Here is a 25,728-nt window from a genome sequence, read left to right on the forward strand (position 1 = left end):
TTTGGTACAGACATCCACTCTGGCTACAAGACCTACCCTGACGCTTCCTCATCAACACAAATACTGACACCACCAGTTCTGTAAGACGATCTGGTGCTGATTCTGATGTCTGACATTGAACTCACTTCAGCCCGATCTCACCTGATGTTGTGCTATGAGATTACAAAAGTGCAGCCTGCCATCATACAGCCTGACTCTGAACTAGTGCCTCTAGCAGGACAAAAGTGCCAGCAGAGGCTCCATTATCTTTTTGGCTCTGACTCTACACAAGGTATGCCCTAAGAGGGAGATGATGATGGTGGGGTCAGTTTTCTCCCTACTCACTAAACAGATGATAACTTTTACTTAAAAGAGGCCAGCGGGTTTGATACCTCCTCTTAAATAAGGTTTGACTCACCCATCGGACCACCAATTTAAGAGAGTGGATCGATTGCTAGTGGTGGTCCAAGGGCAGCCGTTGCCCTGGATTTGCAGCTGCTTTCAGTCGAGACCAGGACAAACATCATTATGGCAATTTTGCAGACTGGAAGCCACATCTGAGCCCCTTCTATCATGTACTGAAGCCCTCACTAATAGCTTGATGGGCACTTGGTATAAGCTATGTTCCTGCCCACTGGTGAATAGGCAGGTGGCTTATCAGGATTGCCCTGGCAGTTCAGGACTGAACCAGCACAATGAGCCCCAGTTCGTTCCCCACTACTGCTCAAGATAGGGAGTCCAAGAGGACCAAGGTATCTGGAAAGTGTATGATGACTGCAGTCAGTCATAGACCAGCTCCAGATGATGGCAATCCTCCTGACATTGTTGGGGGTTCACAATCAATGATCATGTGGCTCCTGCTATGAGTCTTCCATGAATTGGGGCTATACTGGAGAAGGTGCAGTTCAGGTTTTTCCTCCCACCGCAGTCAATCCAAGGCATCTGGCCAGTGGTCCTGATGTTTCAGCCTCAGCCCCAGATCTTACTGAGGGCTGCTTTAAGGTGTCTTAGCATCCAGCACCCTCTTTGTTGAAATCTATCTAATGCCATCCAGATTTCAGAGGAAATGATGTGGAGTAGTGACTGTTTGAATGCAGTTGGCACCAGAGTCTCCCTTCCCCAACCACAGCTGACAGTGGTGACTGATCCATCACTGCTAGCTGTTGAGGGCATTTGAAAGAGGTAAAGAGCTGAGCACTCTGGTACTTGATGGAAGCCAGGGCCCATATAACTCAAGAGTTGCAGACAGTTCATCTAGCTCCGAAGTCCTTATGCCAGGTAGAAAGAGACTGGCACAGGTTCTCACGGACAACAGCACCTACATGTATTGCAACAAGCAAGATAGAGTTGAGTCCTGTGCCAGGATATCTGCGCCTCTGAAGTTCTTTGGAGCATCAAGCACTTACAGCATATGAACCACTTGGCAGAATCCTTAAATGCAGAACAGATAAGCTAAACAGGCTGGGACTGGCAGATTACTAATGCCGTTCGTATTTTAAGTTGGTGCAGGGCATCAGCTGGCAGTGGTGAGACCCCTGACTAGATCTTTCACCACGATTAACAAATGTGGAGTTCTGCATTTTTGGAATTTCCACAAAAGCACTCGCTTGGAGATGCATTTCGGCTGAAATGAGGCATGGGACTCCTGTATGTCTTCTTGCCTCTGCCCCTCCTTCTCCGAGTTCTAAAAAAGATCAGGAACAACCATGCCCGCTTCATTGTAGTGGCTCTGTATTGAGCCAGGAGGGTATGGTTCCTGAAACATTTGGACATGAGCATCTGCCCTCCATGAGGCTTCGGGTGGATCTTGTCACAGCAGCAAGGCAGGGTCCTTCATCCAAACCTGCACTACCTACACCCTCCTATGTGGAGATTGAACAGCAGCAGTTGACTGTGTTTGATCTAGCATGAGCTGGATGTCATCCTCAACACCTGGCTTTCTTCCAAGAAGCCCATTAATGCCAGGCACCGGGACACATTAGTGTCCTTGTATAATATCTGCAAGATTGACACTTTACAAGAAAAGAGTTGGATGTTCTTTTGTTCACTTTGACTTTTGCCCAGCAACACTTCAACAGCCAAGCTGTTGGATATTATTTTGTTTGTTTTGTCTTTGGCCCAGCAAGGTCCTACAGTATGCACTATGAAAGGTGATTTGTGAGTTTAAGTCACCTGTTGTGATGAGGTTTGTACAATGTTTGACACATGGTGCTTTCCAGGCCGTTTGTGATATTACAGTGGGACCTTAATTTGGTCTTGACTTTTCTCATGTGCACGCCCTTCAATCCAATGAATAGCTGCTTGTTGCAACTCCTGACAATAAATGTTGTCTTCCTCATCATGATTACTTCCGCTCATCGTGTGAGTGAGCTTCAGGCACTGTTGGTGTACCATCCTACACCACCTTTTTTCTGGACAAATTGGTTGCTGAGGACTCTGGTGGCAGTTTGAGTAAAGTCATGCCTCCTTTGCACATTGGGCAGTCCATCACTGTACCAGCATTCTTTGCCCTCTCCCATCGAAAGAGGTGAAGAGGCTTGTACGTGGGTGGCTCTGCTCTGTCATTTCTGATGAGGTATGGAGACAACATGGAGCCATACAGTGCCACCTAGTGGTGCTCAGAAGCATTGCTGAAGAAAATATTCTTGCACCAATCTTGTGCCTGGTAAGTATTCTAACGTGAGGACTCTACGATTAGCCGGCAGATACATCAGAAAGAACAATACCAAAACCAAGTATCTCCTCACCTTGTTACTGCCTTCACTAGTTACCGGAGCAAAAAGTGCCAGGTGAGACTAGTTTAAAGTGCTAAAGGTGTTTTACTGAACCTAGCCAGAAATACCCAATTAATATCATATGTTTGGTAAGTGACTTTGAGCAGCAGAGGAAATGGGGTGGGCAGCTGTAAAGAAATGGCTCCCTGTTGCAGTTACCCCCCACTTTTTGCCTGATACTGATGCTGACTTGACTGAGAAGAGTGCTGGGACCCTGCTAACCGGGCCCCAGCACCAGTGTTCCTTCACCTAAAATGTACCATTGTATCCACAATTGGCACACCCTGGCATTCAGATAAGTCCCTTGTAACTGGTACTCCTAGTACCAAGGGCCCTGATGCCAAGGAAGGTCTCTAAGGGCTGCAGCATGTCTTATGCCACCCTAGAGACCCCTCACTCAGCACAGACACACTGCTTACAAGCCTGTGTGTGCTAGTGAGAATAAAATGAGTAAGTCGACATGGCACTCCCCTCAGGGTGCCATGCCAGCCTCTGACTGCCTATGCAGTATAGGTAAGACACCCCTCTAGCAGGCCTTACAGCCCTAAGGCAGGGTGCACTATACCATAGGTGAGGGTACCAGTGCATGAGCATGGTACCCCTACAGTGTCTAAACAAAACCTTAGACATTGTAAGTGCAGGGTAGCCATAAGAGTATATGGTCTGGGAGTCTGTCAAACACGAACTCCACAGCACCATAATGGCTACACTGAAAACTGGGAAGTTTGGTATCAAACTTCTCAGCACAATAAATGCACACTGATGCCAGTGTACATTTTATTGCAAAACACACCCCAGAGGGCACCTTAGAGGTGCCCCCTGAAACTTAACCGACTGTCTGTGTAGGCTGACTAGTTCCAGCAGCCTGCCACACCAGAGACATGTTGCTGGCCCCATGGGGAGAGTGCCTTTGTCACTCTGAGGCCAGTAACAAAGCCTGCACTGGGTGGAGATGCTAACACCTCCCCCAGGCAGGAGCTGTGACACCTGGCGGTGAGCCTCAAAGGCTCACCCCTTTGTCACAGCCCAGCAGGGCACTCCAGCTTAGTGGAGTTGCCCGCCCCCTCCGGCCACGGCCCCCACTTTTGGCGGCAAGGCTGGAGGGAACAAAGAAAGCTACAAGGAGGAGACACTGGCCAGTCAGGACAGCCCCTAAGGTGTCCTGAGCTGAGGTGACTCTGACTTTTAGAAATCCTCCATCTTGCAGATGGAGGATTCCCCCAATAGGGTTAGGATTGTGACCCCCTCCCCTTGGGAGGAGGCACAAAGAGGGTGTACCCACCCTCAGGGCTAGTAGCCATTGGCTACTAACCCCCCAGACCTAAACACGCCCTTAAATTTAGTATTTAAGGGCTACCCTGAACCCTAGAAAATCAGATTCCTGCAACTACAAGAAGAAGGACTGCCTAGCTGAAAACCCCTGCAGAGGAAGACCAGAAGACGACAACTGCCTTGGCTCCAGAAACTCACCGGCCTGTCTCCTGCCTTCCAAAGATCCTGCTCCAGCGACGCCTTCCAAAGGGACCAACGACCTCGACATCCTCTGAGGACTGCCCCTGCTTCGAAAAGACAAGAAACTCCTGAGGACAGCGGACCTGCTCCAAGAAAAGCTGCAACTTTGTTTCCAGCAGCTTTAAAGATCCCTGCAAGCTCCCCGCAAGAAGCGTGAGACTTGCAACACTGCACCCGGCGACCCCGACTCGGCTGGTGGCGATCCAACACCTCAGGAGGGACCCCAGGACTACTCTAAGACTGTGAGTACAAAAACCTGTCCCCCCTGAGCCCCCACAGCGCCGCCTGCAGAGGGAATCCCGAGGCTTCCCCTGACCGCGACTCTTTGAATCCAAAGTCCCGACACCTGGGAGAGACCCTGCACCCGCAGCCCCCAGGACCTGAAGGACCGGACTTTCACTGGAGGAGTGACCCCCAGGAGTCCCTCTCCCTTGATCAAGTGGAGGTTTCCCCGAGGAACCCCCCCTTGCCTGCCTGCAGCGCTGAAGAGATCCCGAGATCTCTCATAGACTAACACTGCGAACCCGACGCTTGTTTCTACACTGCACCCGGCCGCCCCCGCGCCGCTGAGGGTGAAATTTCTGTGTGGGCTTGTGTCCCCCCCGGTGCCCTACAAAACCCCCCTGGTCTGCCCTCCGAAGACGCGGGTACTTACCTGCAAGCAGACCGGAACCGGGGCACCCCCTTCTCTCCATTCTAGCCTATGTGTTTTGGGCACCACTTTGAACTCTGCACCTGACCGGCCCTGAGCTGCTGGTGTGGTGACTTTGGGGTTGCTCTGAACCCCCAACGGTGGGCTACCTTGGACCAAGAACTAAGCCCTGTAAGTGTCTTACTTACCTGGTTAACCTAACAAATACTTACCTCCCCTAGGAACTGTGAAAATTGCACTAAGTGTCCACTTTTAAAACAGCTATTTGTGAATAACTTGAAAAGTATACATGCAATTTTGATGATTTGAAGTTCCTAAAGTACTTACCTGCAATACCTTTCGAATGAGATATTACATGTAGAATTTGAACCTGTGGTTCTTAAAATAAACTAAGAAAAGATATTTTTCTATATAAAAACCTATTGGCTGGATTTGTCTCTGAGTGTGTGGACCTCATTTATTGTCTGTGTATGTACAACAAATGCTTAACACTACTCCTTGGATAAGCCTACTGCTCGACCACACTACCACAAAATAGAGCATTAGTATTATCTATTTTTACCACTATTTTACCTCTAAGGGGAACCCTTGGACTCTGTGCATGCTATTCCTTACTTTGAAATAGCACATACAGAGCCAACTTCCTACATTGGTGGATCAGCGGTGGGGTACAAGACTTTGCATTTGCTGGACTACTCAGCCAATACCTGATCACACGACAAATTCCAAAATTGTCATTAGAAATTGATTTTTGCAATTTGAAATTTTTCTAAATTCTTAAAAGTCCTGCTAGGGCCTTGTGTGTTAAGTCCCTGTTTAGCATTGTCTTTTAGAGTTTAAAAAGTTTGTTAAAAGTTTGAAATTAGATTCTAGAAACAGTTTTAGATTCTTAAAAAAGTATTCCAACTCTTAGCAGAATAATGTCTGATACAGAGATGCAGGTGGTGGAACTCGACACCACACCTTACCTCCATCTTAAGATGAGGGAGCTAAGGTCTCTCTGTAATATAAAGAAAATAACCATTGGCTCCAGACCTACCAAAATTCAGCTCCAGGAGCTGTTGGCAGAGTTTGAAAAAGCCAACCCCTCTGATGATGACATCACAGAGGAAGAAATTAGTGACTTGGAGGCCAATGTCCCTCCTCCAGTCCTAAATAGGGAGAACAGGACCCCTCAAGTCCTGTCTCCAACTGTGTTAGTCAGAAATAGTGAGTCCCTCACAGGAGGGTCCAGCATTTCTGAAATCACTGAGGATGCTCTCAGTGAAGATGACCCCCTGTTAGCCAGGATGGTCAAAAGATTGGCTTTGGAAAAGCAGCTCCTAGCCATAGAAAGGGAAAGAAAAGAGATGGGCCTAGGTCCCATCAATGGTGGCAGCAACTTAAATAGGGTCAGAGATTCTCCTGACATCCTAAAAATCCCCAAAGGGATTGTAACAAAATATGAAGATGGTGATGACATCACCAAATGGTTCACAGCTTTTGAAAGGGCTTGTGTAACCAGAAAAGTAAACAGATCTCACTGGGGTGCTCTCCTTTGGGAAATGTTCACTGGAAAGTGTAGGGATAGACTCCTCACACTCTCTGGAAAAGATGCAGAATCTTATGACCTCATGAAGGGTACCCTGATTGAGGGCTTTGGATTCTCCACTGAGGAGTATAGAATTAGATTCAGGGGGGCTCAAAAATCCACGAGCCAGACCTGGGTTGATTTTGTAGACTACTCAGTAAAAACACTAGATGGTTGGTTAACTGGAAATGAAGTGTGTGACTATGTTGGGCTTTTTAATTTGTTTATGAAAGAACACATTTTAAGTAACTGCTTCAATGAAAAGTTGCATCAGTATCTGGTAGACCTAGGTCCCATTTCTCCCCAAGAATTGGGAAAGAAGGCAGACCACTGGGTCAAGACTAGGGTAACCAAAACTTCCACTGGGGGTGACCAAAAGAAAGGGGTTACAAAAACTCCCCAGGAGAAAGTGGGTGACACTAGAAACAAAGAAAAAGAGTCCTCTGTAGGCCCCCAAAAACCAGAACAGGTGGGTGGGCCCCAAGACACAACCCAAAACAAAGGTGGGTACCAGGGTAAGAACTGGGATGCCACTAAGGCCTGGTGCCACAACTGTAAACAGTCTGGGCACCACACCAAGGACACTTCTTGTCCCAAAAACAAACCCCAGAACAAAATTCCTGGGGTAACCAGTGTAGCCATGGGAGATGACTCCTCAGATGAGGAGGTCTTCCTAGCCTTCAACTGGAAACAGGGCCCAACAGGTGAGTTGGAGATTCCAGAGGGAAGTAGACACTTCCACCACCTACTGGTGAATGGGATCCCAACCACTGCCCTGAGAGACACTTGTGCCAGTCACACTATTGTGCATGACAGGCTGGTGCTCTCAAACCAGTACATCCCAGGTGAGACTGCCAGGGTAAGAGTTAGCCTAGACAGGGTCACTAAGAGGCCTGTGGCTTTAGTACCCATAGAAGTGGGTGGCACTCTTAGCTGGAGAAGGGTAGTAGTCAGTACAGACCTCCCCCTTGATTGTCTCCTCGGAAATGACTACCCAGAGGTTAGTCAGAGCCCAAGAGAGGAACTGGTCCAGTGCCAGTCCTCTCCCAAGGATTCTGGAAGTCCTGCCTCTGCAGTAAATGCAAGCAGGCCCCAGAAGAAGAAGAAAAGAAAACAGAGTAGGAAGGGTGGACAACCTTTAGCCAAGGTTACAGCAAGCCAAAGAGATTCTGCTCCAGTAGGGGAGAACTCCAAAAATGGCCCTGATAAAGTCCAACCTGACCCACAAGAAGTCCTGGCTAGTCAGGCAACTGTTAAACCTGAGTGGGTGGCTCCTCAGCTAACAGAAGAAAGAGTGGAAGAAGGGTGTTTACTACAAGATGTGGTAACCCCCCACTCTAATACAGCAGACAGGCAACCTGAACCCAAAGAGGCCTGTAACTTAGCCCCTTCCCTTTTAGGTGAAGAGCTAAAGGTGTGGTTCTGGGCACTGACAGCTGTCAGTGGCCTCTGCTGGGTGTTAGCCTTTATGGCTGCACTATCCTTAGCATGGTGGTCTGACCCCATGCCAAATAGCAAGTTAGGCCCCCTGACCCTATTGGTCATGGTGGGGTTACTCCAGCTCTGGGTAACCTCTCTGGGTAAGCTAGGGGTAACCCTGGCCAAGATAAGGTTAGCAGAGGTGGATACCTCTAAGACCAAAATAGAAAGAATGGGTGGAGACATTGAAGAGGCAGACAAGAGGCAATTCAGACTAGGTCCTATCACTGTGGAAGTAGGTCAGTTCCCCAAAGGGAATGACCTGAACAGAAGGATGTAAGGCAGAGTAGGCCCTGCAACTAACCAGCCTATTTCTCCTACTCTTCCTCGCCTGACAGACTAGGAAGACTCTCCCAGCTTGGGCTGAGTCTCCTGGCCTGTGGGCTGGGGGGGGGCTTGTGTAAAGAAATGGCTCCCTGTTGCAGTTACCCCCCACTTTTTGCCTGATACTGATGCTGACTTGACTGAGAAGAGTGCTGGGACCCTGCTAACCGGGCCCCAGCACCAGTGTTCCTTCACCTAAAATGTACCATTGTATCCACAATTGGCACACCCTGGCATTCAGATAAGTCCCTTGTAACTGGTACTCCTAGTACCAAGGGCCCTGATGCCAAGGAAGGTCTCTAAGGGCTGCAGCATGTCTTATGCCACCCTAGAGACCCCTCACTCAGCACAGACACACTGCTTACAAGCCTGTGTGTGCTAGTGAGAACAAAATGAGTAAGTCGACATGGCACTCCCCTCAGGGTGCCATGCCAGCCTCTCACTGCCTATGCAGTATAGGTAAGACACCCCTCTAGCAGGCCTTACAGCCCTAAGGCAGGGTGCACTATACCATAGGTGAGGGTACCAGTGCATGAGCATGGTACCCCTACAGTGTCTAAACAAAACCTTAGACATTGTAAGTGCAGGGTAGCCATAAGAGTATATGGTCTGGGAGTCTGTCAAACACGAACTCCACAGCACCATAATGGCTACACTGAAAACTGGGAAGTTTGGTATCAAACTTCTCAGCACAATAAATGCACACTGATGCCAGTGTACATTTTATTGCAAAACACACCCCAGAGGGCACCTTAGAGGTGCCCCCTGAAACTTAACCGACTGTCTGTGTAGGCTGACTAGTTCCAGCAGCCTGCCACACCAGAGACATGTTGCTGGCCCCATGGGGAGAGTGCCTTTGTCACTCTGAGGCCAGTAACAAAGCCTGCACTGGGTGGAGATGCTAACACCTCCCCCAGGCAGGAGCTGTGACACCTGGCGGTGAGCCTCAAAGGCTCACCCCTTTGTCACAGCCCAGCAGGGCACTCCAGCTTAGTGGAGTTGCCCGCCCCCTCCGGCCACGGCCCCCACTTTTGGCGGCAAGGCTGGAGGGAACAAAGAAAGCTACAAGGAGGAGTCACTGGCCAGTCAGGACAGCCCCTAAGGTGTCCTGAGCTGAGGTGACTCTGACTTTTAGAAATCCTCCATCTTGCAGATGGAGGATTCCCCCAATAGGGTTAGGATTGTGACCCCCTCCCCTTGGGAGGAGGCACAAAGAGGGTGTACCCACCCTCAGGGCTAGTAGCCATTGGCTACTAACCCCCCAGACCTAAACACGCCCTTAAATTTAGTATTTAAGGGCTACCCTGAACCCTAGAAAATCAGATTCCTGCAACTACAAGAAGAAGGACTGCCTAGCTGAAAACCCCTGCAGAGGAAGACCAGAAGACGACAACTGCCTTGGCTCCAGAAACTCACCGGCCTGTCTCCTGCCTTCCAAAGATCCTGCTCCAGCGACGCCTTCCAAAGGGACCAACGACCTCGACATCCTCTGAGGACTGCCCCTGCTTCGAAAAGACAAGAAACTCCCGAGGACAGCGGACCTGCTCCAAGAAAAGCTGCAACTTTGTTTCCAGCAGCTTTAAAGATCCCTGCAAGCTCCCCGCAAGAAGCGTGAGACTTGCAACACTGCACCCGGCGACCCCGACTCGGCTGGTGGCGATCCAACACCTCAGGAGGGACCCCAGGACTACTCTAAGACTGTGAGTACAAAAACCTGTCCCCCCTGAGCCCCCACAGCGCCGCCTGCAGAGGGAATCCCGAGGCTTCCCCTGACCGCGACTCTTTGAATCCAAAGTCCCGACACCTGGGAGAGACCCTGCACCCGCAGCCCCCAGGACCTGAAGGACCGGACTTTCACTGGAGGAGTGACCCCCAGGAGTCCCTCTCCCTTGATCAAGTGGAGGTTTCCCCGAGGAACCCCCCCCTTGCCTGCCTGCAGCGCTGAAGAGATCCCGAGATCTCTCATAGACTAACACTGCGAACCCAACGCTTGTTTCTACACTGCACCCGGCCGCCCCCGCGCCGCTGAGGGTGAAATTTCTGTGTGGGCTTGTGTCCCCCCCGGTGCCCTACAAAACCCCCCTGGTCTGCCCTCCGAAGACGCGGGTACTTACCTGCAAGCAGACCGGAACCGGGGCACCCCCTTCTCTCCATTCTAGCCTATGTGTTTTGGGCACCACTTTGAACTCTGCACCTGACCGGCCCTGAGCTGCTGGTGTGGTGACTTTGGGGTTGCTCTGAACCCCCAACGGTGGGCTACCTTGGACCAAGAACTAAGCCCTGTAAGTGTCTTACTTACCTGGTTAACCTAACAAATACTTACCTCCCCTAGGAACTGTGAAAATTGCACTAAGTGTCCACTTTTAAAACAGCTATTTGTGAATAACTTGAAAAGTATACATGCAATTTTGATGATTTGAAGTTCCTAAAGTACTTACCTGCAATACCTTTCGAATGAGATATTACATGTAGAATTTGAACCTGTGGTTCTTAAAATAAACTAAGAAAAGATATTTTTCTATATAAAAACCTATTGGCTGGATTTGTCTCTGAGTGTGTGGACCTCATTTATTGTCTGTGTATGTACAACAAATGCTTAACACTACTCCTTGGATAAGCCTACTGCTCGACCACACTACCACAAAATAGAGCATTAGTATTATCTATTTTTACCACTATTTTACCTCTAAGGGGAACCCTTGGACTCTGTGCATGCTATTCCTTACTTTGAAATAGCACATACAGAGCCAACTTCCTACAGCAGCTATCACTCAGTCATAGTAATTAAAGGAAATGATTGTGAAGCACCCCCAACTCCACCCTTCAGTAGGCCAGTGTGGTTTCAGGGAAAACATCACAAACATTGGAACATCAAGGTTGCATTGTCCATCCTAGACATAGGACAGCATTCAGGGAAGCCACTGTGTTATGTACCAATGCAGAGGAAAACCCAGTGAACACTATCATTCACTCCAGTTTCTTGATACACCCACATACTACACACACTACCACTACAAGCCCCATACATCAGAATAGGAAAGGCACATCCTTTATTGGAGTCTGAAATGTCCCTTAGCATGGAGACTCATTATGCCACTTGCACACACACAAGATCAAAATTAAAACGGACTAGTGGATTATAATGATGCTGTAGTCACTGCCAGTCACTCAGGTTTACAGTTTACTTCGGGTGATGTCATGTCCACACAATTTAGCTCTGCTGACAATAGGCAAAGCGAAATATGCAACATTTCCGGTGGATTTATAATTTCCATGGCAAAATGGCACAACATTGCCAGTCCCCACAAAGGGCTTTCTTCCCAACAGCCCACTTTTCTGTTATCAACATGTGCTAACACACTGATGCATTTAAACATAAGGAACTTTCTATTGCTGAATTTTCTTTTAAGCAAATGACTTGGTCTCCTCTTGTACTTCACTTTATAAACTAGGCAGAATATCTAAATTGTTTCATGCTAACCAAAATTGCACATGTTTAAAAGCCTTCTACAGGCCAGTGTGAAAAGTGTGCTGTTGCTGGAGGATTATTGTGCTGCAGCAAAAAACAACAGAAACTAGTGGCTATTTAATACGACTGGGCGCTAAGTGCTCATTACCACCTTTGGTTCCCCATTGGTGCTCGAGCATGGTGTCTCTGTGCTGAATAGCAACCCACTGCCATGCCACTTGGTACAGGGATCATTTTCTTGGGTGGTGCAAACACCCTTCTGCGCTGTTCACCTATCCAATACCTCTGTCGCCCCCGTCGCACTTAGCAATTAATATTTAGTAGCTTGACCTGTACATAATTCGCTGTGCCTGGTACACCAATATTCATTGTCACCTTTTACAGAATAGGAGCCCTGTATGCATGAGCTCTCAGCCAGCTAACTTGAATGGCTGTTTCAGCAGGCATGCACACCAACATATATATGCCACTGGGTTGACCCGCAGCAGTATTTCATGTTTGTGGGCTCATGGGGCAGTCCAGAATTCGCAAAGCACAGCAGAATTTCAGTTTGGTAATCCTCTTTATTTTTTCCAGGTGAGCTGCTCTGCTCCCAAGTACGTATGACGAGACCCATTAGTGTGTTGTTACCGCATGATGGTGCCACTCTTAACGTTTTAAGAAACAGAAAATCAGTTGTCAATTTGAATATTTTGCGATACAATTCAGACGATATAATGAATTCTCTGTGGAGAAATCTACTTCAATATAGTATAAGTAAAGACATTCAGTTTTGTTACTAAGAGGGTGTTAGCCAAAAGTGCTACATAAAACAAATTATCAATAGGAAATACTATTTACTACTGAAAGATGCACCTTGTTTAAACAACACGACGAAATTACCCCAAGTTCTCGTTGTATAAGTCAAATACAGTAACTATCGTTCGTTAGTAACTAAGTTAAATAAGTTAGATACAAACTGATTTCAGATGAACATTTGCTGATGACATGCATTGCAATAGAGCAATATTTGTATAATACACAGAAGCCTGCAATAAACATCTAAAACCCGTCTCCAATTTTCTTATTACAGCCGATTTCTGACACTTGCAGTATCCTAAAATAAGAACATTGCATAACTATTCAACTGTAATAACATATTACAGTGAGTAGTGGTAGCATAATGTCTGTTGATAGAGTGAAAACCAGGTCATCAAATACAATTACGACTGCAGGATGTAGAACACGCTTTCTTTTTTGTCCCTTGATCGCATTGTCCCTTAAAAATGTAAAAGTTATTAGCAGAAAAGGAATAATTTCTCTCTGCATGCCAATGCACTCTAAACTGCTGCTGGTTTTGAAAGTGATTTACATCAAATTACGTAAAATATGTTTTCGGTACAAAGTCGAAGCTGAACTATGGCGTGTTCAGTTTTACAATACACATTCCACAGTGATTTTACATTTCAGCAACCATACTATCGCTTTCATATGAAAAAAACCAAGATGCCCGAGATTTAAGAGGTTTATATAAAGCATAACCATGGATTATAACAAATAAAATATACTTTCATGTACTTTAAAGGGCTGTTGTAGGAAATCTAGGAATTCCGTGGCCTAATAAAGTAACAAAGCCTTTTCCCTCCTTCATGTGTGTGATCCCGGAACTCCTTGGTGAATTGCAACAGTATTGTTCCGTATGATGGAGGGTACTTTATCCCACATATAATGAACATGTTAATGGAGATTAAGGGTAAATAATGATAATTTGCTAATCTGCAATTTCAGGGTATTGTACACATTTGTAATATCAATGGGAAAGCGCTCCTCCCTTGCAAATAAAAATAAGTAAAAAAATAAATCGGCTATGGGTCAGCATTAGTCATTTCTTCAGAGGAGCTTTTCTTTCAGAATTAGATCCTAAATTACAATTTTGTTTGTGTTCACTCCATAACCCGAACTTCGTAGCTTATACTTCCCAGGAAACTCCTATTTGGGGTGTCATTCAGTTTCTTGGAGAGTTTGCAATAAACTTTAAATGGGGATTATCTGTTTCTGCATGTTTTCCACATTTAATGTGTGAATTTAGCACCTGTGATTAGTTGATAATAATGAAAAGGTTCTGTGCTGTGATGTTGCAGCATTTTTTCATTTGGTAATACAAGGTGACTTTCAATTCCCTAAATGTGTTGATTGTGCGAAAATCCGCTTAACACAGTTTCTCTCTTATGAAAATCAGGGCATTTGTCATTTACGACATTAACAAAGTTGTACAGTTGTGCTTAATTTATACATTTCTGAGTAACATCAATACTCTCAAAAACATCAATACTACTTTAGAGTATTTTGAATAATTTACGTGGTAGAATATGTTTCTAAAAGTAAATCTTACTTAAATTGTGAAATGTATTGTGAAACAATGCCTTAACTAGAAACGTGATGGGAAGGAAGATAAATTCCTAAGAAATTATGTCAAAATGAGTAGGGTTGCTGCTGAGAACCTTTATCCCTATTGGTCAGAGAGCCTCTCTCACCCATAAACTTGTTCCAGATATAAATGAGCCACCCCTGGATATCTTCTTCAGAACACAACTGGACCACAGGAGAAAAAGGAATGCTTCTTATAAATTCCTTGGACTTCAGGAAGAGGACTGCTCCTACTGTAACCTGTCGAGAGAAACCCCAAGTTTTGGACCTAGTCTCTCTTGAATCCAGGACAGAATAGTTGGCTTGCCTACTGTTAAGCTACAAGGCCACAAAAGCAGCAAGAGGCCCACCTTCCTGAAGAGCCCACCTAACCAGTTCCAACTGGACACTGTAGGTGGCTACCCCTGGGTTTTGACCCCACAAGTGATGTTCCTAAGGTTCTAGGGACGACCCTTGGATAAGTGTCAGTGTACTCCTCTTGCCTAGCCTATAAACTGGAACTTTTTCACAGATTTTTGCCAAAGAACCAGTCTACGATCGGACCACCACCGAGTCACAGTTGCCAGTGTTGAACTGCCAGATGAACTCAAGTTGCTGGTTTGCCCCGCTGAAAAGATCCTGACTCACAAAAAAGTTGTGAAGTCCAAACACAGAGGACTTCCCTTTGACCAACTCTGAGCAGCACATTGCTGACGATGGCCTGGTCTTGAGACTTCACCCTCACAGAGTTTTCCTGCTTTCGCCATCAAGAGCCTCTAACTTCCCACCAACACCAAGTCTCCCACCAAATTCTTGCCAGGTCATGCACTTAGTTTTGTTGCCGCTGACGAGACTTTCAGATCTATAGGGCACCCTACTAGCCCAAGACCTGGTAGACAAAGATTTTCTCCAGCAAAAAGACTAAGGGTCTGATTTGGAGTTTGGTGAACGGGTTACTCTGTCACAAATGTGCCGGATATCCCCTCTGTTGTATTACGATTTCCATAGGATATTGGAATCGTAATGCGACAGATGGATTATCCATCGCATTTGTGCCAGAGTAACCCCATCTGCCAAACTATAAGTCAGGCCCTATGTCAGAAGTGAGACTTCAACTGGGTAAAACCTGATCCTTATATTTAGGTCTGATCTTTGGACTTCGCCCGCACGGATTTTTTCAGACTTCAGTGTTGAGAGCCTTTAATGTCCTGTCAGAATACCATCAATGTACTGTATTACATCGGGTTCCTGTAGACAAGTCCTTCTTCGAATACATCTGGCGCCCCACCAGTCCACGACCTTGTCAATGAAGATTTTCTCCTTGAAAAATACTAAATCAGAAGATAAACTTTCTGCCGGGCCTAACCTGCTCCCTGTATCCGACCCACACTCCTTTGTGGTTAGCCTTAGCTTTTTGACTTTGACCTAGCCTAGCATAACGGGATAATCACAGTTAGTGCTTTGCGCTTTTTTGGCACTAGGAGCATATAAAAGTTTGAAAAATCATATCTAAGGCTCCCTACATCCGATTTTTGCCATTTTGGTGTCTATTTGCTTATTAATATTTTCCCCATTTTCATAAATTGGAGTGGGTTTTTATTGTGTTTTCTTTTCTACTTTTTATTTTTTTTGCGTATTACACATTTCTCCTAAGTTAACTCTGTCCTCTGTGTGCTATAGCTATCCAGGGCTGATCTCATGTTTAATTCATGGACAGTTAATTGGACCTAGACAGGAATAGTGCCAATATTACGTGAAGAGGACTGTCATCCACTTAATCTAACAATACACTTTCTCACAGTGATTGAAAGAGGACTGTAGTTCATTTTATCCACCAGAACACATTTCTACATTTAGAAACTTCAGCATTATTTCAACATTGTTTAGCTTTCTCGTTTTGTATTAACCAATCTTAATATTATGGTTACCACTTTAACAAGTATTAAAATATATGATTCCCTAAGATATTACACTCACCTAATGCAACCCCTTAAGGAGAGATTTTCCCAATTCAAGGGACAAGAGGTAGCTGTGGGTATACGTATGTAACGTGATTTCAAGCTACAGAACATTGAGTTGAAGTGACAAGTCGCAAGCCAAACCAAAGTGGTGTTGTTTTTTAGTGGACTTTTGTTTAAATTCAATCTGGCACCACAGTTAGATTAGGTCATTATTCTGAAGCTAAAAAAGGACACTGCTGTGTGAAAGTTTACATAGCCTCTGCATAGGCTTGGCTTCAGATGTGAAGTCTTTGGTTAAATGGCTGTAGCAAACTCTGTTATCGGAAGATGATGGGTCAAATTTATTAAAGAGATTACGGCTTTGCAAAAATTGTGGAAAATACCAGTTCATGATGTGCTAATATGGAATAAATCAGAAATAACGTCATGAACTCAAATGCCATCATTACAAATTCTTGTGCTTTGCAATGCTTATGGGATAGTAAAGGGACTGTTGTGCTTATTCTTAAGTACTTAGCAGTTGTAATGGACTGTTATTAATGTAGTGTAAAATGCTATTCATGTAATAATTGCACCTGCACATTCTACAGCATATAAATTGCTCGCTGTATGCTGTGGAGGTTGGACGTGGTGGCCCATCCTCTTGGGTGTACTTGTTTAAAGCTATACTTTCCTGCTTTAATTCCTGACTGAATTACTCACCAATTTTGGTGACGACTTATTGGAACATGTTCTCAACAGCGTGCAGAGAGGGGAGGAACTTTGCATCAGTCTACTCAGTTGCAGACAGAGAGCGGAGACACAATAGTATTCCAGTGGCATTCAGCCAGTATTCAGAAGTGGTGAGTGGGGCAAACACGAGTGCCACAATTTGGGGGCACAGAGAAGCAACGTAGCAGGCATACACTGGTGTTTTAGACATGTGGAAGTGCACTAAAATTTAACTGCTTCATGTGAGTCTGTGGAGAGCACGCTGTTATAACGTGTTAGAGCATGTGAATCTTACACAAGTATTGTGTGCCCGTGAACATACCTCAGCACGCTGATGCTTATGTGTCACCATTTTACCGCTCAACTTCGTTTAGTGCTCAGGCTCTTTTGTGCGCCTTTGCTGGCGTGTCTGCACGTCAGGTACCACCATTTTGCTGCTCAACTACAGGTAGCACTCCATCTGTTTCATGCACCACTGTTGGCGCATCATCACGCTGCGAGGAGCAATGGCAGGGAATTTAGAGCACATCAGCAAAGCTGTGCAGCACAGCAAGGAGGTTGGAATTGGGTGTTTTTGTGTTAAGAAGACGTGTGTGTAGCTCATACTTTCTCCATCAATTAAGTGGAATGAATGGAAACAATATTTCTTGAACTATATTGACACAATCGAGGATGAGTAGCTTTCACAGGTAAAAAAGAAGAAGCTTCTGCATTCTTCAGGTACACAAGGGCTTATTGTGTATAATGCGATGGAAAAAAACCTGTGCAGCTAGGGAGTGTGACATTTTTCAAAACGCTTTAGAGGATTTAGACAAATATTCCCCATGTCAGTTTGCGTAGCAATTGACAAGCACAATTCTTTCAGAAGGAAGCAGAATAAACAGAAACCTGTACAAGAGTATGGAGCTGCACTGAAAAAGTTAGCATTAACCTGTAAGTTTGGTACCTTGCATGATGAATTGATAAGAGACCAAATAATCATGCATGTGAACAACAAAAATGTTCAGAAGAAACCATGGATTCAAGGAGAAGCATCACTCAGTGGTGTAATTTCAGTGGTTAGGAAGGCAGTGATCTCTAATAAATGTGCCAAAGCAGCTGGGGTGAATGCCAAGGAAGAGCAGAAGGAAAATTTTTGCAAGGTGATACACAAAAAAAAGAGGTGCGATGTCAAGATGAAAATAAGAAAAAATAATCTAAACAGCAGAATAAGAAATGCTATAGATGTGGTGGTAAGACCACTTAACCTATAGTAGGAAGTACACAGCTCAGGATCAGAAATTTGGAGAATGTAGTGCTATTGGGCACTTCACTAAAGTCTGTATGTAAATTTAACAGAAAAGTAGGTGTAGTTAAAGGTGACTCTGAATAGGATTCAGACTCTCATTCAGATAAATCTACCAAAGAATGTTCTTTTAAGAAGAATGAGTGTGCACTTGGAATAATGCAGGCCCTGGAAAACATGAGTGTGAATCTCCTTTCCAAGCAGTCTACGACTAAAACAGCCTATAGTTTCAAGTTAGGTGGGATGGACTTACTCATAGTTGCAGATACTTGGTTGCCATACATCATTGTAGACAAGAGACTGTGGGATGAACAATTTACGGGTGTTTTGAGTAATTCCTTATGCCCTCGAGATGCCACTCTCAAGAGCTTCACAGGGAAACCCATCTCAGTGGTTGATCACAGGAGATTAACTTTTGACTTCAAAAGAAGAAGAACCATTAGCAAACTCTATGTCGCGAAGAATGCTCCCTCTGTTCTAGTGTGGGTTGACCAGAAATCTTCAGCTATTATATTAAACCCAAACAGCCAGGAACAAGTTTTGGTCACTTATTGCTGAGATAGAAAGTGAGAGTGAGTTGAATTTAAGAGTATGTTTGCAAATGTATTTTCTGGGAAAATTGGGACATTGAAGGGGTACTCACATAAGATAGTACTAAGATGTGATGCTGTTCCCAAAGTGCATAAAATTTGAGAAATCCCTTGGATCGTGAGGAAGGAAGTTGACCAGGAATTAGAGAGGTAGCTGAGGGAGGGGATAACAAAACAAGTTGATACCACTGAGTGGATTGCCACAATAGCTGTTGTGAGGCAAGGTAATGGGAAGATCTGCTTATGTGTGGACTTGAGGAAATGAAGAATCTGAACAATAATATAGTTCTGGATAGGCTCCCCTTACCTAAATAAATTAGATGCTGGCATATACTAAAGGGATGAAGTGGTTTTCGCTGATTCACCTGTATTTGGCGTACCAACCAATTAGGCTCCATGAGGATAGCAACATTTTAACAGCTTTTATGACACCATCAGGATATTTCTGCTATGTGTGTATGCCGTTCGGACTAGCTTCAGTGGCAGCTGTGTTTCAGAAGCTAATGTATAAGAGATAATATCGGCACCATATTTTTATAGGATGACATAATAATCATTGGTTACACTGAGGAAACTTGAAGCCAAGGTGAACAAGGTACTGCAGTTTTTGCAGGACAATGGATTTATAGCAGAGTTTTCAAAATGTAAATTCAAAGTGAAAAGCTTAAATTATCTGGGTCACAAGGTTTCAGTTGTGTAATAAAGCCAAAGGAAGAACTTTTACATGCTGTCAAGGAAGCTCCTACTCACACTAATGAAGACGAACTAAGGTCATTTCTTGGGTTGGCGAGTTTTATGCAGTTTGTTCACAATTTCTCAGAGAAGACGTACAGCTTGCGCCAATTGTTGAAAAACTATGAAATTCAGATGGTCAAGCGAATTGCAAACTGATTTGAATGCATAAAACAGAGCAGTTGAAAGGGGAACATTAACATGGAGTTGACCCAAAATTAAGCTGTATTCCAACTACAAACGACAGTAACAGAGGCATAGGTGCAGTGCTCAGCCAGAGAGATAGCATGGGAACTAAGTACACAGTAGAATTTGTATTGAGGGCATTATCACCTTCCGAAGAGTGGTATTCACTAATTGAAAAAGACACTCTGACAATTGTATGATGTTTAGAGAGTTAAGGAATTTAGTTTAGGTGTATGAAGTTGGAATACACTGTGACCACAAACCCTTATTGAAAGTTCTGTCTCTAGAAGGGTTGCTAAATGACACTAAAAAATAGCAAGGATATCTATAGGATTAATTAACAATTGGTATAAATTCCATTGACTTCCAGGTGTTAAAAATAAGGTGGCCGATCTGACATTACCATTAGAAGAAATATTCAAGGGAAGTTGTGAAGATGTGAACATTGCATGGGCAGTTGTTGAGAAACTGATGCTATTACCAAAGAAGAATGGTGGAAGGCTTGCAAGAATGATTTAACCTTGGTGGATGTAAGGAAATTTGTGGTGGACGGTTGGCCGGATAAAACATCTTTGAAGGATGAGTGTAAGTGCCTCTACGAAGTACACAATGAGCTGACAGTGATGAGCGAAAACATTTTGAGAGGTGTTAGAGTTGTTTTGCCCAAGGATCTGAGGACTTCCATTGTCAAATTGTGCCATGAAGGACACTTAGGCATAGTGAAGAGTAAGAAGAAAGTTAAAGGGAGTTATTGGTGGCCAGTAATGGATCTGGAGGTGGAAAGAATTGTCAGAGAATGTGATTTGACTGAAGGATGTGTGAAGGCACAGACAAGTCACAAGTGTGGATGGAATCACAACTACATCCTGTAACTTGTCCTGATAAAGTGTGGGAGACTATAGTAGTTAACATAATGGCTCCAGTGTACGAAGAAGACGGTGGAACGTTGTATGTGTTAGTAGCCATGGACTACTTTTCTAAGTGGCCGGAGGTTGAATTTGTGCGCTGTACGAATGCGGAGTCAGTTGTGACATTCTTGGCTGAAATATTTCGAAGAGAGCGATTCCCCAAGATAGTTATAACAGATAATGGGGTACAGTTCAAGAGTGAGACTGTGAAGAGTTTGAACACAAATTTACTTCTATCGTCCTAGTGGTAATGGAGAAGTCAATATATTTAATACAGGGATTAAGGGATCGTCACAAATGGGAAGGAGCAAGAACTTGAGTTTGATGGTGACTGTCAAAAGAACTGTGTGGATGTATCTCACGACTCTGACAGTTACTGGATTTATCCCTTTTACCATTATGAGGGGAAGAGTATCTTTCATGAACGATAATCAAGGACGTTTAGTGAATTCCAGGCTGTTCCACTGATCTCCAGTTGAAGTAAAAGACAACATGTTGAAGGCCCAGGAAAATTACAAAGAATACCAGGACACCATAAAAGGTGCAAGAGAATATTAGATTAAGGAGGGAGATATGGAGAGAGTAAAGTTACTATCAAAGGCCAGTAAAGGTGATAGTAAGTTTTCCAAGCCCTTAAAGGTTGAGAACATTTTTACTTATTCAGCAAAGTTAAGTAATGGTAAAGTTTGGCACATGAGTTGTTTTGTGAACAGTAAGAAGGGAAGTGGTGTTGAAAAAGTTGACAAAGATGGGTATTACTGGCTTGATGAGTTGTGGGATGACTGATAGTGAAATTGAGTTTGGTGGTGTACAAACTCAGGGTTACCATTGTGGGGATGTAAATTGAGATGATGAGTTATTGGTAGTATTGCACAAGGCTGAACTCAGGAAGTTCAGTTGCATTGCAGGTCTGGAAGAGGAATCAGGCGACCTGCACATTTCGAAGATTATATTGCTTGAAATATATTTGCAATTTTATTTCGTTTTTTTCTTTTGTATTATATTATTGTTTATCTCAGATCTAATATGTGGTTTCACAGCTTCATAGGTTTTATTTTTGTGTAAGAAGGAAGATGTGTTGTGTGTAATCTTAAAACCTGAACGGTTATAATGGAATGCTATTTACATAGTGTAGAATGCTATTCTTTTAACAATTACTGTGAGCACCTGCACATACGGGATGTCAGTTGCTTGCTGTTGAGGTTGGACATGTAAGGCCTTTTTTCTTAGATGCACTTGAATAAAGTTATACTTACCTGCTTGAATTCCTGCCTGGATTACTCAACAGGGACGTTCTTCCCAGCATTTTGCAATAAACAAGGAAAGTATGAATGCTTTGCAACTGCACATGAGGTCACAAAGCAGAGAATATTTTGAAAGCCAACCAACCGCAAAGTCAAGGCCATCCATGATTGTCTGCTTCAACTTTACGAAAGACAGTTGATGACCCTCTCAGTATCCACTTAATGAGGTGGCTTTTGTTTTGCAATGTAAAAGTGAAAGAAGAGATGGGTATCTGATTTATTTATATCTTTGTGAGTATCCTCTATTTTGTTGTGAAGGGAAGGTACCTCCAAGTTGGAATGCTTGGCTAGTTTGCTGCACATCAGTTGAATAAAAGATTTACTTTTACACTTGATGTGGTCTGTAAAAGCAGTTGATAGTCAAATTGTATAATCTTTCTTGGCCACTTGTCATGTAACACACAACCTGTTTAATAATAATACAGTCCTGCAAAAGCCAACACTTCATTGTGCTCAACAAGCAAAACCATTTCTACAGAATCAGATATATTGAATTTGTCACTGCTTGTTTTCTCTTGGGATTACTTTGAGATCTTACTTTCTTTCAAAGCTGTCAATTGTCTATTTTCTCATTCTTCACTAGGGAACAGGAAGGGGCTGAATCCACAACTGAGGAAGGGCAGCTGCCACAGGTTGTGGTGGAACTCTCTGATGTGCAGGTGGCTCCTGGAGCCCCATTGGCAAAATTTCAACTAAAAGTTAAAGGTAATCTGACGAAGAATGCGCTTGAAATATTGTATGATAGGTATGCACAAATATTGCAGTAATGCAGTTATGGCTAGATCTAAGTTTCCATGGAAAAGATGATTTCTGATGAATACTTCTAACTGAACTGAGTAGTTTGCACGCCTCTGGTGTGACCTGAATCTAACCTGATTATCTGATGAAGAATGTGCTAGAATTATTGTCAGATACCGATGCACAAATATCACAGTAGTGCAGTTATGGCTAGATCTAAATTTCGATGGAAAATATGATTTCTGATGAATACTTCTAACTGATCTATGAGATCACACTTCTCTGGTGTCTCCCAAATCTAACCCGATTATGCAGTTAGTCCAAGGACGACCAAAATTTCCCAGGTCAACCTGCAGCAAATAGCAGCCTTCAAATAGGCTGTGCTGCAGATCTTTAATGAAGTTTTGGCTTCCTCTGGCACATGTTTCAGTCCAGCAGAGCCAGCATGGGCCTCCAGTTGGTCTTTCTCTGTTGGATCACTCCCCGAAGTTACCTGCCCCCTCTGGCCTACACCGACTCCAGTCATGACTTCTACCCTGGTACAAAAATGCACACAGGTTCCTTCTGTCCCAGCGCTGAGACTGACTGCGCAGGTGCCAGCCAAAGATCCTATCCTGATGCCCATTTCTGACCCTAAACAATGTCAGCCCACTCCAGGCCTATGTGACTAAGGTTCAAAAGGTTGTTGTTTAACCAGACTCTAATTATAGACCTTTAGCACGACACCAGCACAATCAGAGGCTGTCTTTGGTTTAGATTCTCCCCCAGTGTGGGAGTCAACAAGTGTCCTCAGGATGATGATGATATGAAAGGGAAAAATTACTTCCCCCTCTTTACATTAATGATGTATTGCATTTAGATTTTCAAAATGACAATGGGCTAGACACGTCCTGAAACACAGCTAGACACCAACGGAAGAAAGTGCCTCATTACAGTGGCAGTGGTTCAGAGGGCAGCTGAAGCACTTGAGTTGCAATTGCTCACTACTGAGTTAAGGACACATTTATTGAGTGAGATTTTCCAGTCTGGGCCAGCTTCAGCTGAGCTATTATTGCCATTTAATGAAGCCCTGATGGTCCTTAGAGGACAATCCTTTTAATGGCTCCAGGAGATTCAGAGGAAAGGCAGATTCAAAGCTAGAATGACTTAAAGATGGTTCCATCACAGCTCAGTCCTTGGGGCACCAGTTAAACAGTTACATCAATAGTACAGATCGTTCAGGGGTTCAGACAAGACCAACCCTCCCATCCTGAACCACAGGAAATGATTCAGCCCCTTTAGGAGGGCATAGCAACAATTGACACTGTGAGCACCACCATTGGCAGCAATCGTCTATTCCACCTCTGCTCCTGAAGCTGCTGCCAAGCTGCTTTAGTTTGTCCTCACAGGCCCATGCCTGTTCGATAGGAGGCAGAATACAACATTTCCTCCCTGGCTGGAGATCCAGCACGTTAGACATGTTGGCCTTACAAAATGTTCAAAGTAGCTATGACCTGCCTTTCATTTCTTCCATACCCCTTCCTATTCCTATTGGAGAGGACCTTCAGAGGAGCACTTCTCAGTCCTGATACATGAAAACAAATTCCTGCCACCCAAAGGTGCCATCAAGCAGGTGCCAGACTCCTACTTGAGAAAAGAGTACTACCTGTGCTTCTTCCTCTTTCAGAAGAAATAGTCCTCAGAGCTATATTGGACCTCTGTCTGCTGAATGCCTTTTTAAGGTAAGACAAGTTAAAAGTGCTCACTATGACTCAGATCCTTTCAGCTCTGGACCTAGGAAACTGGGCCCTGGACTATTTTTATATACACTTCCTGCTGTCTCACAGGTATTCTCTGCAGTTCATAGTGGACAGGGAATACTTCATATTTACTGTGCTTAGCTTCAATCTTACTGCTCAACTTTGAAGGCCAGGGATACATGCATTGCCATACCTTGGTGACCAGTTGCCAAAGGTTGGTTAAGAGCTGTGAGTTGCTGACCACTTCCGGGGGATGGATGAACTCTGGGCATCATTTGGTTTCACCATCAATGAACCGAAAGCCCACCTGAGCCCCATGTAGAGAATTCCCTTAATTGGGGCAGTCCTGGGCACTGTCACTTTCAAGGCCTTTCCACTGTTGCAGCAAGTTTGGGACATTCACAATATGCTCTTGATGTTTCAAGATCTGGCCAGTGTCTCGTTACAGATGCCCCTGAGGCTTCTTAGTCTCTTGGCCTTGTGCATCCTCTTATTTCCATACATCAGGTGGCTTATGCAGATCCTGCAGTGGAATCTTAGATCCTAGCAGGTACAGCATAGTGGCTGCCTCACAGACTCCATTCAGGTGTCAAAGGAGACAGATCTGGCTCTGCAGTAGTGTCTGATGAGCTGTAACCTAACCTGCAAAAGGCCACTGTTCCTCCCCCACCTAGAGCACATATTGGTGACAGAAACGTCACTGCTGGGTGGAGGTGGGTCATGTGTCAGTGGTATAGAATTGAGGCCTCTGATTCTGACAGAGAGCCAGCTTCATATCAGTCTTCTGGAGCTTTGAATAATTGGTCTGGACCTAAAAATATTCCTGCCACCCTTGCAGGCCGACATATGGTACTGCATCAAGCAGGATGGAGTGGGGTCCTGAATTCTGTGCCAGGAGCCTCAACATTTCTGAAGGTGGTTCGCCCAACAGGACATCTTCCTGGAAGCCAACCACATAGCAGTTTGTTTGAATACCAGGTTTAATTAACTGAGGAGATGTCACCTTGCAGGTCCTGAGTAGTCTCTTTATCTCATGATGGAACAGGGCGTCTTTGACCAGTGTGGTACGCCCTAGCTAGACCTGTTCACCACTGTTGAGAAAATGTAGTGTCAGCACTTTTGCACTGTGGAGTATCCTACAAGGCTGTACTCTATAGACGTTCTAGCTAAAATGGAAAGAAGACTGAGGCCAAGTCATCTTAATCGCATGCCAGGACAGTTTGGTACCAAGAGCTCCTGAGCCTATGTATTTGTCTACCACTTCTGGAGGGCCTCAGCGACAGGTCACAGTCCTGCAACTGAGTCTCCATAACCTACATCTCCATGCGTGAAAATTGGGCTGCAGCAAATAAATGTGTTTGACTTGCTGACTGAGGTGGTTGATGTCATCCTTGCGGCCTGATGTTCCTTTCACAAAGTCTGCCTATGCG

The 25,728-nt window shown here is 44.6% G+C and overlaps 1 protein-coding gene across 2 annotated transcripts in view; it reads left to right on the top strand.

Moving 5' to 3' along the window:
* Positions 1–25,728, top strand: part of OBSCN (obscurin, cytoskeletal calmodulin and titin-interacting RhoGEF) — a 1,961,032-nt gene that overhangs the window by 902,014 nt on the left and 1,033,290 nt on the right. For both annotated transcript variants that reach the window (XM_069211034.1, XM_069211033.1), the window contains one exon: positions 22,405–22,526. In XM_069211034.1, coding sequence (XP_069067135.1) covers positions 22,405–22,526 — 122 coding nt within the window. The remainder of the gene's footprint in view (positions 1–22,404; positions 22,527–25,728) is intronic.

The sequence above is a fragment of the Pleurodeles waltl genome, chromosome 10 (genome assembly GCF_031143425.1).
Source record: "Pleurodeles waltl isolate 20211129_DDA chromosome 10, aPleWal1.hap1.20221129, whole genome shotgun sequence".
In the NCBI taxonomy this organism is placed as follows: domain Eukaryota; kingdom Metazoa; phylum Chordata; class Amphibia; order Caudata; family Salamandridae; genus Pleurodeles; species Pleurodeles waltl.